Source organism: Mauremys reevesii, linkage group 16, assembly GCF_016161935.1.
Source record: "Mauremys reevesii isolate NIE-2019 linkage group 16, ASM1616193v1, whole genome shotgun sequence".
NCBI classification, from domain to species: Eukaryota; Metazoa; Chordata; order Testudines; family Geoemydidae; genus Mauremys; species Mauremys reevesii.
The window spans coordinates 20,402,045-20,422,030 of record NC_052638.1 but is presented as its reverse complement, the minus strand read 5'-3'; the positions used below and the strand labels follow the sequence as shown (position 1 = coordinate 20,422,030).

At 40.3% G+C, this 19,986-nt stretch overlaps 1 protein-coding gene across 7 annotated transcripts in view; it reads left to right on the top strand.

The window, feature by feature from the left end:
* Positions 1 to 19,986, top strand: part of PHKB (phosphorylase kinase regulatory subunit beta) — a 187,166-nt gene that overhangs the window by 14,767 nt on the left and 152,413 nt on the right. For 5 of the 7 annotated variants that reach the window (XM_039503735.1, XM_039503733.1, XM_039503740.1 and 2 more), the window contains one exon: positions 5,580 to 5,597. The exons of the other annotated variants lie outside the window; for them this stretch is intronic. In XM_039503735.1, the coding sequence (XP_039359669.1) occupies positions 5,580 to 5,597 (18 nt within the window). The remainder of the gene's footprint in view (positions 1 to 5,579; positions 5,598 to 19,986) is intronic. 7 annotated transcript variants of the gene reach the window in all.

Below are 19,986 nucleotides of genomic sequence, written 5' to 3'. Positions count from 1 at the left end.
TATCCTGTTCCTGTGTAAGGCCCAGATCTTGAAAACCTTTATGTATGTGCTTAACTTCACTGCTATGAAAACCTTTATGTATGTGCTTAACTTCACTGCTATGAGCAATCCTATTGATTTCAGTGTTAAATATATGCATAAGATTTTGCACGCCTGGGGCTTAGATTGATAGCAAAATGTCCATTAACTACAGTGGGTGCAGGATTGAGCCCTTAATTAACAGCAAATTGAAAGTAGTGGGATGGTCCTTTAATTTTTCTTTTTGTATTTTACTGTAATTTTGTGTTCTATTTTGTTTACCAATTATTGTAGAAGTAAATCAAGCTTTCTGTCTATAATGTAAAATTTTAGTCTTAACTGACTCTTTTTGACACTCATATGTAATCAGTACACTTGCTATGTTTACTACTATTGTTTGTTACCATTTTTGAAGCACTTGTGGCATGTATAGGAAGAATGAGTTATTTTGCTTTGGATTCCATTTATACAAACATAGTGGTGGAGGTTCCTAATTTTTCTAGCTTTTCCAGTTTTTAAGTGGCAGATTATGGCTGCCTGCCCATGCAGGAAAGTAAGGTGTGGTGTAATGCAGCTCCTTATTCTCCTTTGCTGGCTACCTCCTTTTTGGGGTTGGAGGTGAGAGATGAGAAGGAAGTGGCCTCACCCCAATCAGCTGAATTCATTCCTGCACAGGTAGAAAGGGTATATTTGTGTAGAGAGAGGCAAGTGGCTCTGCCCCGGAATGTGTAGGGCAGAGCCAACCCACCAGGTGATGTTCCTTGCACCTGTTGTATGGCTGACACAGAGTATGTCTCCTTTCACTTTTCCTCCTGCAGTAGCAGAGTCACAGTCTGCCTCCTGGACTCATCCATACTCACAACCTTATTCCCACACAGGTTAAGAAATACCTGAAGTCCCAAGGATACACGGGAGGGATGCGGAAAGTGCAGTTAGTGTTTATGAGCATTTAGAAACCACTGCTAGTTCTAAAAGCAGCAAAACCCACAATACCGAAAATGGGTAGATAAACATTTTTATGGGTAGGTTCACATGCAGAAAAACGAAACACAGTTCAGGTAGCAGTACAGGCATCTGCCACTGCTCACTGATTAAACGGCCTTTCCTTCTTCCCCCACACTCCAACCATGACCTGCTTCAACGTTATGATTAGCACTCTATAATAGCTGCTAAGTGCATGAGTTAGCGCTGCTGACAGCATGGTTAAAAAAAGAATGGTTGCGCACACACTCTCCAAAGCAAATGTTGATAAGGGAGATTGAGTGCTCTCCATAACAGAAGTTTGTAAACAAGTGTGAACAGTTGAGACAAAAGCATTGCCCAGTGACCACTTTACAAGTTAGCCACCACCCTTCACAACACAAACCCTACTCTAAGGTGATAACCCAGTGGAGATGCCCTGTTATAATTATCTAATGTGTGAATTGTCACAGGAATAAACAGCTAACGACCTTTGGCTACAGGGAAACAAAACCATCACAAAGTTATGTAACCTCACAAGTATGTGTTCTGTCATGTGCTTTTCCAGCAGCTGCACAGGGTGTGACTGCATCCATCTGCACATGCAGATGTCATCCTGTACATCCTGGCTGTTTGAAGATGCGTTCACATGTGGCAGCCCTGATTTCCCTTGTCAACTGAGAACCAGGCCCAGTGTGTATATGGGTGGGATCTAGCTGAATGTACAGAGTTTGTAAACCAGACTTGTCCTCAGCCCACTCAGTGAGCAACCCGTGCCGATTATATGAATGATGTTGGCCATTTTGGCATCCAGATGGGTGTGTAGGCAGTGCCAAAGAGATTTCAGTTTGTCAGACATGCACTCACTGACCATTCCACAGCTACTTAGTTTGTCATTGAATTCCTTCTTTCCAGCATCATTGATGTCAGGGTGCAGTTTCATGTGCCATATGGTTTCTGAGGAATCAGGTCCCTTCTTCTCTCCCGATTTCCGCAGCCTGCAGTGTTATGAAATTTTGTGTCGGAAACTACAGCTTTCAACATACACACCATGTAGTTGCTGCAAATTTGAGTGGTTTGCACCCCTATGCACCTGGTCACAAAGCTACTAACTCAGTGTGACACTGAACCCCATATTCATAGTGATATTATTATGATACGCTTATGGCATAATTATGATGCATTTAGTACAATATATGTCTTGTCAGGTGTCTATGGAAAAGTTATGATTAGCTGAATATGATTATCCTATTTATATGCATGTGTCATTTTTGTATCTGAAGTTATGAATATTGACGATGTATCTGTATTTCACATGGAGTCACACCTGGGTGACACCCATTAGACAAGATGTTTACAGTCTAAATAGCTGGTGTTGAAGGGCCCATTCACAGTAATGGGCCATTATGAAAAGAATAGGCCTTAGGAGAAGCTTATCCCCCACCTGCTGAGCCTTCCTGTCACACTCATATTTAGCCCAGCTGCCACTTTCTCATGGCAGAGAGGTGGCTGGGCCAAATTGGAGTTAGTGGTGTTGTGACCTGACACATGGGGATGTGGGGCCGCTCAGTTTGGGAGGTGCAGAGAGGAGTGGTGGTTGTTTTGTGGTATGGTACTTGAACTGACTGCACCGAAGCTGCAACTTTAACAAGCTCTGGTTGTGACTTCTGAACCAAAAAAATCACAACTTCATAATCCTTTTCAGATCTGGACTGCAGTCTTGCACTAGCTGGGAATGGTTCAGCTAGTCCTGCGCAGCACTGACACTGGCTTATATCCAGCGGGTTTGTTCATTTGTTAAGAAACCAGATTCCAAACTACAGTCTGATACTTTATCTTCTTTGTCAGTGACACTTCAAGCAACTGTTTTCTATTTTTTTTAATAGGATGCTGTTGCATTGCTCCAACTTCTAAGCTATATTATAAATCTCTTTGCATCATGGTTTCTTAAGGCAATATTGTGCATTACACCATACTCTCTGTTGCATGATGATGGCAGTTCCAGACATCTCATCTAGGGAGCCAGAGGCCATGTCATGTACAAAGACTAGAAAGAAATCTTATGAAACAATAGAGGTTGAACTATCAGATTGCAGTGCTTTACAATACTTCATTCTAACACTATGTTAAGTAGTTAAAATATCCAAGAAAAATATGTTAACTAGATATTTCTTAGGAGTTTCAAAACTGGCTGTGAGTTTGAGTGCCATCTTTTTTTCTGCAGTTTAACTAGATGTTGGTTTTTGTCAGTTCATCGTTCTTTTGCTGAAGAAGATCCAGAACACAAATTTTAAATGCAATCCCCTTCCAGGACTTTTCTTCAGTTGTCACCTACGTATCTTAATGACAGTTGAGCACTATTACGTAATAGAAAGCCCAGAGGCTGAACATTGAAAATTGCATTATATAATGCAATAGTAGTTACAATGTAAAGTGTATATATTTTTTCCTTGTCAATAACTAAATGCCTCTAATGTAAATGATCTTGCTAGAATATGACAAAACTAATCATGATGATTCTAAAATTCTGTGATCCATTCTGGCTAGCTTGCTTTTTATTGAACTAGAAAATATGTGCAGCATTCTGTCAGGGCCTTGTTTTGAGTTTTAAGGCATATTATGTCGTCTAATTAGAAATAGCCTTATTTAGCAATGTATTTAAAATTGATTTTCCCTACTCAGAAAAACTGGTGTGCGAAAGAGAGGGAGTGTTTTTAAAGCAAAAAGCACTTATTTGCTGTTATCATCTGTATTTCCTTGTGTATAATAAAAATATTTATGTATATCTTTCACAACCTAGCTGCTCCTCCTGCTTGATTTTTGCAGTGTATAATAAAACACATTATCCTGTGTTTTATTATACCAGTGTGTTGCTGTGGAATTGATTGTGATAGTGATTAAGCATAGTTTTACTTCAGGATTTCTTCAGCAGAGAGCTCTAGCTGTTCAGGCAAAACATATATAGTACATTCAGATATCTTTAACAGTGAGCAAAGTCTGTATAAAACTTTATTCCTGAGGGCATTCTGTGCCAAGAAATAAAAATTCTGCGCACAATGTTTTAAAATTCTGCAAATTTTAATATGTCAAATAAATGTGGAGGCTCCAGCCTGGCATTGGGGAGCACAGGCTACTGGCTGCACAGAGGTGGGAGATCACTGTGCATCTCCCCCCCAGGACACAGACTAAGCAGTGAGTCTGCACCCCTTACACAGTGTAAGGACTGGACCTACCCTAGTAACACCCCAGGGCCTTTCCCATCTGTGTGAGTTGCACCAGGTGTGGGCAGGCAGGCTCAGCAAGGCAGGATCCAAGTGTGGAGGGACTTAGTGTGGGGGGATCCAGGTGTAGGTTGAGAGGGTTCTGTGTGGGGTAATCTGGGTGCAGGCAGCTCAGTGGGAGATCTGGGTTCGGGGGGATCTGGATACACAGGGGCTTGTTGGGGGTTCTGGGTACAATGGTAACTCTGCAGGGGGGTCTAGGTGAAGGTGGTTGGGGATCTGAGTGTGGAGGGAATATAACTCAGCAGGGGGGTCTGGTTGTGAGGGGCTTAGTGAGGGGCCCAGATGCTGGTGGAGTGGGGCTTAGTAGAGTGAGGATCCAGGTGCAGCTGCTTGGGGCTTGGTGAGATGGGGACCTGGGTGCGGATGGCTCATCAGAGTGTTCTAGCTGCAGGGGAGTGGGGCTCGGGCGTGGAGGTTCTAAGTGTGGGGGTTGAGGCCTCGGTGGGAGTGTCTGGGTATGAGGGGGGTCTGGATGCACGGGGGGTTGGATGGATGGGGGAGCAGCTCCCTGTACGGGGATCCTTCCCCCTGCAGCTAAGGGAGGAGTGGGGGTACTTTGCAGAGCTTCCTGCAGACGGGGGAGAAATCTGGTGGTGGGTCTGATCTGGCCCTGGATGCCACGCAGGGGAAGAGGAAGTCCCATCCTCCCCATCCCAGCTGGGACTAGAAGCTGAGCCCATCGCAGGGTAGGAGCCACCAGCCGGGTCTTCCCTAGTCTGGCCTCCTGCCCCACAATGATTTACCTCTCTGCTGGCTGCCCTGGGCCCTCAAAACATACTGCTGGGAAGGGTCGCATGACTACTCTTGTGGTTTCCCTTTGCTTCCCTGTCAGAAAGTCATTTTTCTGTGGGGAAGCAAAGAAATCTGTGGGGGACATAAATTCTGCACATGTGTAGTGGTGCAGAATTCCCCCAGGAGTAATAAGAAAACCATAGGAAGTATTTGAAATGGAATGGATTTTTGTTAGTCCTACAAATATAATTATTTCTCCCATATGATTACTTTTTAAGAGTAAAACTATGTTATGTAATCACTTTTATGGATTTTTTTATTACTTGTCTTGAACTTTCAATTCTCATGGTTTTCTATTGTGTATTATCAAAAAGTTGAGTAGTTTTAAATTAATTCTCTGGCTAAAATGTCAGACACTTAAATTTAACACTATTCATTGCCTGTAGGACTCTGACACTTCCATGCTTTTCTGTTCCATTTAGTCCTTTTTCTGCATAAACTTTTTATATGTTCCATTCTTAAAATAAAAATGAAATATATTACTTTGTGGATGGTAACTTTGTTTTGTTTCTTTGCTGGCCACAGAGGGTCACCGATTGTCCAGTGAGTATAACTGTTAAAATGCAATCTGATCTTTTGGAATTTGAAAATCACTGCAATATATATGCTGTTTTAGGTAAAGCTTCTTAAATGGGTTTTAAAATAGATCCTGTACCAGTAAAATTATTTGACATATGATTTATAATAGGATATTCCAATGGTGAGCATGTGAAAAGATACATGAACAGCTAAGTTACATTGCACATTCATATGTGTATATATAGCGAGAGAGAGTCTTCTTTCAGAACTGAATATACTACCTGAAAGAAACCATTGGATTAATCATCTTACTTCAAACTTTAAAAAAATAGAAATAACTTGTGTGTGTGTACCATTTTGTATTTAGAAGTAGTATTATGTAAGTAATATTATTGAATAATACTGTTTTATTTCCACATTGTAGCAAAACCATTCTGTTTCAATTTGCAGCTCTTCCCTTAATTGTATTTTAGTTGACAGTGTTGCAAGAGTCGCACACAGCTGTGCTTGCAAATTCATTAAACTAATACATGTTAACTCCTGATAGACAACCTAACTACCACTCCAGTTTTTTAGCCTTTATTTAACGTCAAGTGATCTTTCAGGGACCATTTTGTGTGTGAACAGGAATAGGAGATAGCTGAGATAGGGGACGACAGATGAAAGCTCGGGAGGCAGGGGGAGAGAAAAGATGGAGGAAACCAAGACTTGATTCTACTCTGATTTGAAGTTATTGGAATTTTGCCATTTCAGTGGAAGCCAAATTTGGCCTGTAATGATAGCACACATGGGTAAACTCATGGTTTCTATGATCTTGAAATACAAGAGTTTTATTTATAAATTAAAATTTATATCTATGCAATAGTAAGGTTACCACCTTTGAAATGCAAAAACCTGCCTCTCCCCCACCCCCAAACAAGGCAAGCCCACTACTACCCTAACCACAAGGCCAAACTCCCCTTTGAGCAGCCACTTGTTGTATCTAGATAGGGAACACATATTGTTAAGATTGATAACATCATTGATAACAAATGGGTCTTTGTTTTATCAGCACATTTTGCCAGCCAGTCTTTGTAGTCTGTTTTGTTTAGCCACTTGTCATTGAATGCTCAATTTCTGATGCGAGCCTTTTTTTTCCGGGGTGTAGTAGGATCACTTGTGTCATCGCTCTGATCTTCCATTATTTAATATGCCTCTCACTCTCGCGTGACTCAAACCCCCTCTTTCTCTCTCTCTCTCACACACTCACACTCACACTCACACACACACTAACTACGCTTGCATGTTGGTGGACTGACAGCTTCTGTATTTTCAACAGTTTTGATCTGTTATTTCTTAAACTGCAGAAGTGGGAACACTGCAGCATCTTTAGCTGAACACAGAAACTTTTAACATTGGATACCCCAGTATATTGTGGTGAAAATGCAAATCTTTAGACCCAGGTTAAAAAAAAAAAAACAGGAGGGCAGATTAAAGTATTTTTCTGGCAATTGGCAAATCCATTAAAAAAAAAAAGTCAGGCTGGTCAAATACCAGAGAGGTGGTAATCCTATGTAATAGCCACAGTGTTTGAACTGCTCATTATTTTTTGTGTGAATAACATATATTTGGTAGTCTAGAAAAAACTGATGTGTATATATCTGTTAGTTGGGTGGATATAATCAACAGTGTTTAGCCATTAAACTTCCATTCATTCTTTGTGATATCTAGTGTGGAGTAAGCAAAGATGATGCAAATGAAGATGTTCAAGTCTATCAATAGGGAGTTGTTTTGTTTCAGGCTATTCTGACCACACGTTTTATCCAGGAATCCATCTTGGCTGGAACCATTTCTCAGCATGTGCTGAATAAGATAGCAGGAGCATTGTTCAGAAGATGCAAATTATTGTGGCATTATACATTAGCTAATATTCACTCTAAAAAATAATTGGTGTCTGGTTTGGGTATTTTCATGGTTCAGGGCTGGCTGCACCTTTGATCTCTCTGAGTCAAGGGCGATGGATTCTTCCTAAAAGTGTGTGCCGGCATGAAGCCCCTCGCTTTCCAGGGTCCCACCCCCAGCCAAGCCACAAGCTGGAACCAGGCCGGGGAGCCCAGGCCCCTCCACCTGCCTGGGGGAGGAGAGGGCAGAGAGTACCGTATTTTCCGCACTATAAGGCGCACCTAAGAGCCTTAAATTTTCTCAAAAATTGGCCGTGCGTCTTATAATCCGGTGCGCCTTATGTGTGCACTGAGTTCCAAAATCTGTAAAAATGTTGTTGTGCGACTTTGGTAAGCGCTTTGCTTGATTGACTGTCGGACCATTTTTCGCTGACACAGGGACGTAATGACACAGGAAACTACGTACGCTGGCAGCGATAAACCAATCAGAGAACATTACGTAATACGTACAGTACGTATGTTTACCTTCTCCACTCCTCCGGTAGGTATACTACCGGTATGCTGCAAAACAACATTTGTTTGTCTAAGGACCCCCGAAAATGGCACCAGTGAAGATACATGCTTACGAGGCACAATTCAAACTACAGGCTATCAGTTACGCGGTTGTAAATGGGAATAGAGCAGCTGCGAAAGAATTCAACATCAATGAATCTATGGTTCGGAAGTGGAGGAAGCAAGAAAATGAACTGCGCCAAGTTAAGAAGACGAAACAGAGTTTCCGCGGGAACAAATCGAGGTGGCCACAGTTAGAAGACCAACTTGAACAATGGATTATTGAACAAAGAACAGCCGGGAGAAGCGTCTCTACAGTCACCATTCGACTGAAGGCAACAACGATAGCACAAGACATGAAGATCGAACACTTTCAAGGAGGTCCGTCTTGGTGCTTTCGTTTTATGAAAAGGCGTCATCTCTCCATCCGCGCAAGAACTACCGTGGCGCAGCAACTGCCGGCGGATTACAAAGAAAAGCTGGCCATCTTCCGCACCTAGTGCAGTAACAAGATTGCTGAACAGCCACCTGGCAACGAGACTGACTCCGACAATGATGAGAGAGAACCCGGCATGTTTGATGGCGAAATTGCCCAGCTGTTCAATTCAGATACAGAAGATGAGGACTTTGATGGATTTGTGGGAGAAGTTTGATTAAAAAATAATGTGAGTGTATTGTTAAATAGTAGAATAAAGTTCAACTAAACTCACTGTTTTGCTTCCGTTACCTGTTTACTACACTATGAACACCGTTACCTTTTTTTTGTAGACCGTATGTTTTAGCATGCGCCTTATAATACGGTGCGCCTTATGTATGGGTTAAGTACAGAAATAATCCCGTAATTGAGACTGCGCCTTATAATCCGGTGTGCTTTATGGTGCAGAAAATACGGTAATGCCTGGCCTGTGTCACCACCCAGGGCAGGTGGAAGGTCTGCGTCTCTCCACAGCTGCTCATGTGGCTCTTACCCTGACCTGGCTCTAGCTTACGGCCTGGCCTGGGGGTGGGGCCTGGCCAAAGAGCCGCAACTGGGCCATGTTAAGAGTTGTCTGGGCAGCTGTGGGCAGCCGCAGGCCCTCCATTTGCCAGGGGCAGGGACATGGGCTAGGGGCTGATCTCAGCCTCTCTCTCCCCCTCTCTTCCCCCCATCCTGGGCAGGTGGAGGGTCTGCGGCTGCCCAGGGCACTCTTACCCAGCCCAGGCTTCAGCTTCTGGCCTGGCCAGAGGGCGGGCCCTCGGGGGAAACAGGAGGGGCAGGGTGCCAGGCCCGTGGCAAAAAATGGATGGGCAAGGCCTATCCACTTTCAAAAAGTGGGAGGGCCATGGCCCCTTGGCTTCCTCTATTCCGGCGCCTCTGTTCTTAGTCCATGTTTTCAAGTGATGGGCCCTGAGGTGCAGGGCCTGTCTCAGGGTGGAAGCCATCATTCTCTCTCTCTGAGGACTTGTGTAAATGAGGATGCCCAGGAATCATAGAATCTCAGGGTTGAAAGGGACCTCAGGAGGTCATCTAGTCCAACCCCCAACTTTAAGTTAAGTTAAGATTAAGTCAATGCACTTGTAGATGCTCTCACTCGAGTAAAGTGGCTTAAGGCTACTGTAACTTAATTGTCCATGGAAGAAGATTGTTAAACAATCTGAGGCTTGGTCTACACCACATACTTATTACTTTGGTATAACAATGTTGCTCAGAGGTGTGAAGGAGAGGCCTAGAAAGCCAACAGAAGGAAGGATTTTAAAAAGATTGGCCAACAGCCCATGGAAGGAGTGTGGTACAGGGAAGTTATTCACGGGGAAAAGGAGGAGACTTAGAAGGAAAGAAAAAAGTGAAGAACTGAGCAAAAAAACAAAGAGGAACAGTTTTTAAGAAACGTTTAGAAATTTTTACGAACAATGCAAAATACATTGTTTAGTTTTAAATCTCACTAGACTTCCTGATACACAGGATGAAGGTGGTAGTGGATTCAGTGGGGTTGTGAATGGGATGAGGTCCCATATTTATGGAGAAGAATGTGTACAAAAAGTGTCCATGTGCATCTGAGAGGAAAAACAGTAGGGTGATGGGAGCATTATGGTGTTGGTTCCCCCCCCCCTAATGTTTATTGGAATTCTAACAGAATTAAGTTTGGTACATACAGGTTATCTTACTATAAAATACCAGTTTAATACCAGGCAGGCAATTAGGCCTGCATGGGAGTCTTGTCTATAATATGCGAGCAGGGTTTATAATAATTGATTCTTCACAACAAAAACTACAAGTGGTAAGAAGCTTGCAGAAAACAAATTAATTTGAGGATGCAGGGAGGCCCCAGCCAGCCTGAAGACCAGTGGTAGGACTTGAATTTTAAGCGACACTAATTTAAAAACTAGTGTGTTTTCACTTTCCCCTTAGATCAATACCCAGTAAACATTACTAGGTTTTTGATCATTTACCTTTGATCAGAATACGGGAAAATTTATGACAGTTGTGCCATACATGGGGTCTATTATTCCTGTCCTTTAACAAGGACTATGTTGGTGCATTAAAGATAATAAGCCTCTCACCAATTACAATAATTTACTAGAAGTGTTCAGTTTAGTAATGGTTAATACATGTTCACAGATTTCTGAAGTTAGCACATTGGCCATATTTAGAACTATTCTATGCCCCGTCAGATGACTCCCATGTATGCCTAGTCAGCCAGCAGATTAGGGTTCAGTCCACGAGGAGGAAAAAACTACAGCCCTCCTTGCCATTCAAGAAGAGTGTATGAGGCCAGCATAAATTAATTTACTTAAAAATGGGACACTCTCCACTGCTAACTTATTATTGGGATGACATAGAATTCATTGACTCCTTGAAGGGTGTCATTAAGTGATTTAAGGTGAGGGAGAAGGGGCAGCATTAATTAGGGCTCAGAATGCAGCCAGCATGAGACCAGAGTATTTACACTTAAGTAGTGAATTATTTAATCAGTGGGAGACTGGATCTGAGATATATGGCTTGGGATAACAATGTAGTTAATCTCCTGAATTCAGTTCAGCATGGTATTTGGCCATGTGCCCAACTTTAAGCACATGAGTAGCCCATTGAAGTTAATGGGAGTATTCTCTTGCTTAAAGATGAGAATATATGTAAGTGCCTTGCTGAATTAGGGCCTTGTAACATTCCATAGACATAAGGACTTATTAGGTCATGTAGACCTTTCCAGGATTGTTCCCCTCAATGTGTCCTCCATCCTTGTGTTCTTTGATGTTTGCCTTCTAGTAACTGGGTCTGAGATTCAAAATTCATTTTGTGTGTGAGTGTGTGTCTGTCTAACTTACCAAGCCCTATATGTTCATCTCAAATTAAATAAATGGAAGTTTGTACTGAGAAGTCTTTTAGATAGGCCAATAGTAGCTTCAGTTTTTAGACTCAGCTCAAAATTATGTTTATATTTGAATAGGAATTTTTACTGAGTGGATATGATTGCTTCCACACCAAAATACTCTTTTAAAACTTGTACCGTGACTTCTGTTGGTTAGTTATGAATATGTTTGTAAGATTTCCAATCACTTAAGAATTAGTTTCCATGGTACACTGTTGCAAAGTTCTATTCTGCCAGAATGTCCCTTTTTGATGGGCAAGTAAATATCAGTAGTTTTTCATTATTGATCATTATGGCAAAGGGCAACAACTATCTCTGGTGTCTAGGCTGGTCGTTTTAAAGAGTTTTGCTACAGTAATAGTTATCCAAAGCTATGGAGGACAATTACCAGCTCTTCATTTGACATCTCTTTTTCGTTCATTGTCGTGTTAAAACTGCAGGCATTTGAGGTCATAGGTAACCTGGTCAAATAGGTGCTTAAAACTTTTTTCATCCCAAATATTACCCTAATAATTACCCCTGGGTTTGGTATTACTCAGTATTTTCATCAGTGAATTGGATAATTGAGTGGAGAGTATGCTTATAAAATTTGCAGATGACACCAAGCTGGGAGATACTGCAAACACTTTGGAGGACAAGATTAGGATTCAAATCTACAAATTGGAGATTTGGCCGGAAATCAGCAAGATGATATTCACATAAGACAATTGCCAAGTACTTCATTTAGGAAGGAAAAATCAAATGCACAACTACAATGGGGAATAACTGGCTAGGTGCTAATACTGCTGAATAGAGGCTGGGGATTATAGCGGTTCACAAATTGAATATGAGTGTACAATGTGATGCAGTTTTGAAAAAGGTTAATATCATTTTGGGGTGTATTAACAGGAGTGTTGTATGTAAAACATGGGAGCTAATTAGCTAATTGTCCCACTCTGCTCTGCACTGGTGAGGCCTCAGCTGGAGTGCTGTGTCCAGTTCCAGGCACCACAAATTGGACAAATTGAAGAGAGTCCAGCGGTGAGCAACAAAAATGATAAAAGATTTAGAAACCTGAGCTATGAGGAAAGGTTGAGGTGCGGGGGGGTAGAACCTGTGCCAGTTTAGTCATGAGAAAAGAAATCTGGGCGGGACCTGATGATAATCTTCAAATATGTTCAGAGCTGTTTCAAACAGGATGTTGATCAATTGTTCTCCATGTCCACTGAAGATAGGTCACGAATTAATGGGCTTAATCTGCAGCATGGGAGACATACGTAAGATATTAGGAAAAGCTTTCTAACTATAAAGATAGTTAAGCTCTGGCTTTCAAGGAAGATTGTGGCATCCCTATCATTGGAGTTTTTTAAGAACAGGTTGGCCCAAACACTTGTCAGGGAAGACCTAGATTTACTTAGTCCTACAGCACACGGGGCTGGACTTGATGATTTCCCTTTTAACCCCACATTTCTATGGGTCTATGCAAATGTTTTACGAAATCAAAATAAGCGAGGTTTAAAAGTGAGATTTAAAGAAGTGGTTGAAATGGGAAGTAAGTCAACGTAGGCGGGTGGGAGTGGTGCATCTCTTCTACCTGAAGTAAGAGACTAGACTTGGAGCATTCTGGATCACCTCCAGTCCACATGTAGGGAGGTGATTGAAGAACAAAATAAAATAATTAAAAATGGGAATTGCAATAAATGATGATGGAAGTGACAAAAATAAATAAATGATTCGGTTCTGTCCTTGAGCAGGTGATAAACAGACTCTGACGCAAGAGGTATTAAAGAGAGGAAGGAGAGGAGGTCAAGATCAAGGATAAGTCTCATGATTTCTAGCTTTGCAAAGAAGTTGTGAGTGATAGAATCAGAAACATGGGATGACACTACAATAGTTGTAGACAAAACAAAGAATTGATTTATAAAATTTAATTTTAAATCATAGCAGTGAGGCTAGTATAAAATTTCCCAGAATTAACCTAATCTTGGATCATGTTTTTGGGTGCCCCCCACATTCACATTAGTAGAGCACCCTAAATCAAGAGCAATTTGAAAGGGGTTTATGTAATTTTTTCCCCTACAGCTAATTCTTTCCCAGGTGTCTGACTGGTGGGTCTCGCCCAGATGCTCAGGGTCTAACTCATCACCATATTTGTAATGAGAAGGAATTTTCTTCCAGGCCCTATTGGCAGAGACGCTGGGAGTTTTTTGCTTTCCTCTGCAGCATGGGATATGGGTCACTTGCTGGTTTCAACTAGAGTAAATGGTGGATTCTCCGTAACGTGAAGTCTTTACATGAAGATTTGAGGACTTCAGTAACTCAGCCAGCGGTTATGGGCCTATAGCAGGAGTGTGTAGGTGAGGTTCTGTAGCCTGTTGTGTGCACTAGGTCAGACTAGATGATTATGATGGTCCCCTCCTAGCCTGAAAGTCTGTGAGTATAGTAACAGTGAATCAGATTACCTTGATGTGGCTTTTAGCTTCAGGACATTCAGGAGGCTCACCTTTTTCTGTGTGTATTTTTTGTGGGTGGGAAATGTTAAGTAGGGAAGTGTGTTGAGCATGAACTTGAGAATTAAGATGTTAATATCATTGTTGGGGAAAAAATATTTTGTTGGCTTTGGGACACTGATTTCCTTAATCGCTTTAGATTTTTCTATGTGTACTTAGATAATTTGTATGTGCCATACTTAAGAAATGTGAATGAATAAATATTAGGGCAGTCAAGTGATTAAAACAATTAATTATGATTAAATATGCAATTTAAAAAATTAATAAAAAAAATCAAATTAATCACACGATTAATCACACTGTTAAACAATAATAGAATACCATTTATTTACATTTTTATGGATGTTTTCCACATTTTCAAATATATTGATTTCAGTTTCAACACAGAATACAAAGTGTACAATGCTCAGTTTATATTTATTTTTTATTATAAATTTTTGGACTGTAAAAATAAAAGAAATAGTATTTTTCAATTCACTTAGTACAAGTACTGTAGTGCAGTCTCTTTATCATGAAAGTTGAACTTATTGATGTAGAATTATGCACAAAAAATAACTACATTCAAAAATAAAACAATGTAAAACTTTAGAGCCTAGAAGTCAACTCCGTTCTACTTCTTGTTCAGCCAGTCAAGTTTGTTTATATGTGCAGGAGACAATGCTGCCCGCTTCTTGTTTACAATATCTCCTGAAAGTAAGAACAGGTGTTCACATGGCACTGTTGTAGCCAGTGTTGCAAGATATTTACGTGCCAGATGCGCTAAAAATTCATACGACCTTTCATGCTTCAACCACCATTCCAGAGGACGTGTCCATGCAGATGATGGGTTCTGTTCAGTAACGATCCAAAGCAGTGCAGATCAACATGTTCATTTTCATCTGAGTCAGATGTCACCAGCAGAAGGTTGATTTTCTTTTTTGGTGGTTTGGGTCTGGTAGTTTCTGCATCGGAGTGTTGCTCTTTGAAGACTCCTGAAAGCATGCTCCACACCTCCTCCCTCTCAGATGTTTGAAGGCACTTCAGATTCTTAAATCTTGGGTCGAGAGTTCTTTAGAAATCTCACATTGGTACCTTCTTTGCATTTGTGAAATCTGCAGTGAAAGTGTTCTTAAAATGAACATATGCTGGGTCATCGCCCGAGACTCCTATAACATGAAATATATGGCAGAACATGGGTAAAATAGTGCAGGAGACATACAGTTCTCCCCCAACGAGTTCAGTCACAAATTAGTTAATGCTTTTTTTTTTTTATTTAATGAATGCCATCAGTATGGAAGCACGTCCTCTGGCATGGTGGCTGACGGACGAAGTAGCGTATGAATGTTTACCATATCTGGCACACACATACCTTGCAATGCCAGCTACAAAAGTGCCATGTGAACACCTGTCCTCACTTGCAGGTGACTTTATAAATAAGAAGCAGGCAGCATTATCTCCTGTAAATGTAAACAAACGTGTTTGTCTTAGCAATTGTCTGGAAAAAAAAGTAGGACTCAGTGGACTTGTAGTCTCTAAAGTTTTACATTGTTTTGTGTTTGAGTGCAGTTATGTAATACAATACATCTACATTTGTAAGTTGCACTTTCACAATAAAGAGATTGCACTACAGTATTTGTATAAGGTGAAGTGAAAAATACTGTTTCTTTTGTTTTGTTTTTACAATCGAAATATTTGTAATAAAAGTAATATAAAGTGAGCAGTGTATATTTTGTTTTCTGTATTGTAATGGAAATCAATATATTTGAAAATATAGAAAAACATGCACAATATTTTAATAAATGTCAATTGGTATTGTATTAACAGTGTGACTGACACTGCAATTAATCACGATTAGGTTTTTTTATCACAATTAACTATTTTAGTTAATCGTGTGAATTAACTGATTAATCTACAGCCCTAATAAATATAAAGAGAGTGTTGTGAGGACATCAACTATATCTATATTTGTTGTAGCAAAGAAACCACACAGAGCAGTGGAAATCCAGTAGTTTTGATTTGCTTGGGTAAATATTCCAGTGGAAGTACAGACAGAAAGTTTTATTTACTTTTACAGACTGATTTATTAGAGCTTTGCTGAAGTATGTGATTGTCACAGACATCTGATCTAGGACCTACATGGACAAAGAGTGAAGAAAAGACTGATATTTGCATAATTTGTCACAAATACCTGCCTGGTTTCACAAAGCAGGTTTTTTCCTATTCATCATTACAATAGAACCGTTTAAGCATGTGCATGATGCACCTAAAAGTGGAGGGTGGCGCTTCCGGCAAAATGATGCAATTCTCTTTGAAAGTGGGGGAAAGACAAAAGTCTCTCATGGGGTGGAAGTTTTTTGTCACCAAAACTAGGCTTTTTTCCCCTAAACAAGTCACATTGCAATGTGTACACTATTGCTGTTTGTCGCCAAAAGCCAGTTTTTGGTGACAAAAATTTACCAGTGTAGACAAGCCCTAAGACTTGTAGCAATGGAAAAATGAGTTCAGCTATTGTGAATGATTCATTTTTGTTTCACATTTTCTTTTAGATTTGTTTAAAATAGTACAGAATTGTTTTCAGTTGTATCCTAGCAGCAGGTGCATTTGTTCCAGCCACATGATTAATTTGGCAGTCTTTATGGCTACTCTTCTTTCTCTATTCACAGATTAGATTCTACGACTGGAAGGGACCTCGCTAGGTCATCGAGTCCAGTACCCTGCCCTCATGGCAGGACCAGATAATGTCTAGACCATCCCTGATAGACATTTATCTAAGCTACTCTTAAATATCTCCAGAGATGGAGATTCCACAACCTCCCTAGGCAGTTAATTCCAGTGTTTAGGAAAAAGTTCCTAACTGTGTCAGGGTGGTTAATGTCCAACCTAAACCTCCCTTGCTGCAGTTTAAGCCCATTGCTTGTTCTATCCTTAGAGGCTAAGGTGAACAAGGTTTCTCCCTCCTCCTTATGACTCCCACTGAGCGACTTGTATAATATGCAAGACTGCACTTCATGCATGTTCACCATGCAAACTACCATTAGAGTTGTTTTTAATTAGAAATAATGAACATTGTATTCATAGTAAATGAACTGCAGCATTTGCTCGTATGTAAAGTACTGACCAGATTTCATCAGTACGTAAATGATAGAATACATTTTTAGTGGTATTCTTGCTTCCCCACTCCCTTTTCCCTTTACCACAATCAAAGTGTTTAAGTAAAAGGGAGTGTGTCATTTGTTTTCTTGAGCTCAACTCCTGCAATATGGAATAGAAATCTATGGGGGAAAGAACCTAATTTCTTTTGATATGCTTGAGGATATTCTGTAACTCATGGTCAAAAAGCTGGTGGCCTAAACACAAGCTGTCTTTGTTAGTCTATTGAACTAAAGGAGATTGTAATTTTAACTCTGTGTATATTGCAACAAGATATACAATGTAAAGGAAAATAAAGCAGCTATGCTGAGCAACTTGTATATACAAGAGACTCCTAAGAAACTTTAATTTGCACATAATATCTTTTTCCTTATAAATGTCAGTAGAAAAAATTTCGCATAACTTTTTATTTATTTTTTAAAAATTGACCCAAATTTTAGTCTCTTCAATCTTGTTTATCATGATGGAAAACATACATGTCGCAATAAATAAAGCCAAGTCCGTCAGTCTGTTCCAGTGGAGCGCCCCAAGCGGGGGTTTTCCACGTCCTTTTATTATAATGGTTACATAAATCATTCTATTATGTGCATGTGCAACCTCAATCCAACTACTTCGCCCCCTCCCCTGATTGGTGCCTTATGCACTGCGTGTTCCAGTGGTAAACACCTGGTCAGCGCTTAATCTGTGTGTCTCCTGATCGAGTGTGGGGGGGTGGGAACCCCTTCAGCCGCTCTAAATCCGGGGGCAGTTTTCCAACCCCCTTAGTGCTTAAGAAGTGTAAAGTTCCTACACATACATAGTCTCTGATTTTAATAAACATTTTAAGCTTGGGATTTTGTGTTTTGTAATTTCTAAATCAAGCACTGGTGAAGTAATTCAGAATTGTTTTAAATTTAATAGTTGTGTTTATACATGTGGGCTTTAAGTGTATTTTTTCTAATTAGTGTTCCACTGTTTTTTTCTTATTTCACAGTTGAGTCAGACTTACTACCATACTTAGCATATAGTTGTCCAAATTTTTAGTTTTGTTTTCTTTAAGCATCCTTGACATTTTGTTTTTGGAATGTCTTGACCCCCAACGGTTATGTTCTCTATTAATTTATTCACATGTTTACATTTCTATTCTTGTTCACTTTCTCTTCTTAATACCACAGTGGTGGTAGTGGCGCAGTATATTCAAACTCCATGTTTCTATACAGACCTTAGGACTATATCTTAATATGAATTTTAAGTACGGGCACTTGATAATGCATGGTAATGCAGTGAATAAACAGTAAAAAATTAAAACCAACCTCCATCATATTGGTTAGAGAAGAACAAGTTGGTTTCATAGCACAGTGCAGAAGTGCCCCAAGTGACTTTGTACTGAAAGTGCCAGTTCTGCTGTCAGAATATACTAGATATCTGCATTTCAAACTACTGTATCTCCAGCGTGGTATTTGTTCAGTACTGAGTAGGAGGGAAGAATGTTTCTTGCTGAATCATCACTACCACTTCCTGCAGCACCCTGGGGTTTCTTTGGCTTTGGCTACACTTGCACTTCAAAGCGCTAAGTGTAGTCAAAGCGCCAGCGCTGGGAGAGAGCTCTCCCAGCACTGTCCGTACTCCACCTCCCTGTGGGGAATAACGTACAGTGCTGGGAGCCGCGCTCCCAGCGCTGGGACTTTGACCACACTGGCGCTTGGCAGCGCCGCAATTTGCAGCGCTGGAGAGGGTGTGTTTTCACACCCTGCTGCAGCGCTGCAAATTTGCAAGTGTAGCCAAGGCCTTTGTGGTTGAGGTGTTCCCATTTAAGTATTGATCAGACCTGATCCTTCCTTATCTTGTAAGATGTGTATGAGGAGTCACATTCTAGGTGGAGTGATTGAAGGTCTTTTCATGTTAAAGTCTTCTTCCTTTAATTTGTTTAAACCATTATTTAAAATAAACTAGAAACTAATATGATAGAGTACCCATCATGGTATCTTTTTTCAGGAAAATGGCTGCCAGGCAACTCTGCAAATGGCAATTATATAAAATTAAGTTTAGCTACATTATTTTTCATGGTAGACAGAGGAAAACACTCCTCACCATTTAAACTTTCAGATTGTTTGCCGTGGTCATAATGGGTGAACTATACTTCTAAATGCCTCTTTTGCATTCGTTACAGGGACCAAAATACTTATTTTTTTCTTGCAACTGTGTTTGTTTGCAAATTACTGATTAAAGTTCTGAGACTTCTTAAGAAAGAGAATTATCTAAATTATTGATTAAAAACCTTACTAATTAAGAAACTGAATTGGCTAGTTATGTATTAAAAATAATCTTTTCTTTGACTAATATAGCCGTAGTTTATCTGTGGGCTGTAAAGACTGAAGAATCTAAATTAGGTTTGTTACCTTGTCCTCATTTTGTATCTCAATTTGTCACTTAAGTATACTGTGCTTCTGATTAAAACTTTAACAATACAAATCACTTAACATAATAGCTCTAGATATTATCAAATTAAACACTCATCAGTGGTAGTGTATTCTCTGTCATACATCCATGTACAGAAAGGTATCGCAGAGTCCTGTCATAGGAAAATTGAACACTACTTTCACAAAATGCAGATCCTGTTGTCATTTGGAGATTGGAGATAAGGAAAGCATACATTTCAGTAGTAACAGCTGTCAAGTCTTTCCCGTAATTTTAAAGAGAAAGATAATGAAACCTAGAATGCTGATTGTAAGAAGGAAAAAGTGAATGCTTTTTGAGGAGGGAGGAAAAGAAATACTCCCTAATGGCATACAAAATTAGGTCAACCTCATGCCTGTCAAATGGATATAGATTAAAATATGGTGGTTCCTAGAGGCTCCTGTCAGGATGAGGTGAATTTATTTTCTGACACAACACCTCCAGGTGGTGGTATCAGTGTGTCTTTTTTGGATATCTAGTAGAGGATGCTGCATTTTCTCCAAAGCTGATCCATGTCCCCAATGTCATAAGTTGATAGTTTTTAACCTTAGTAAGTGCTGAATTCTTTACTAGATGCAAA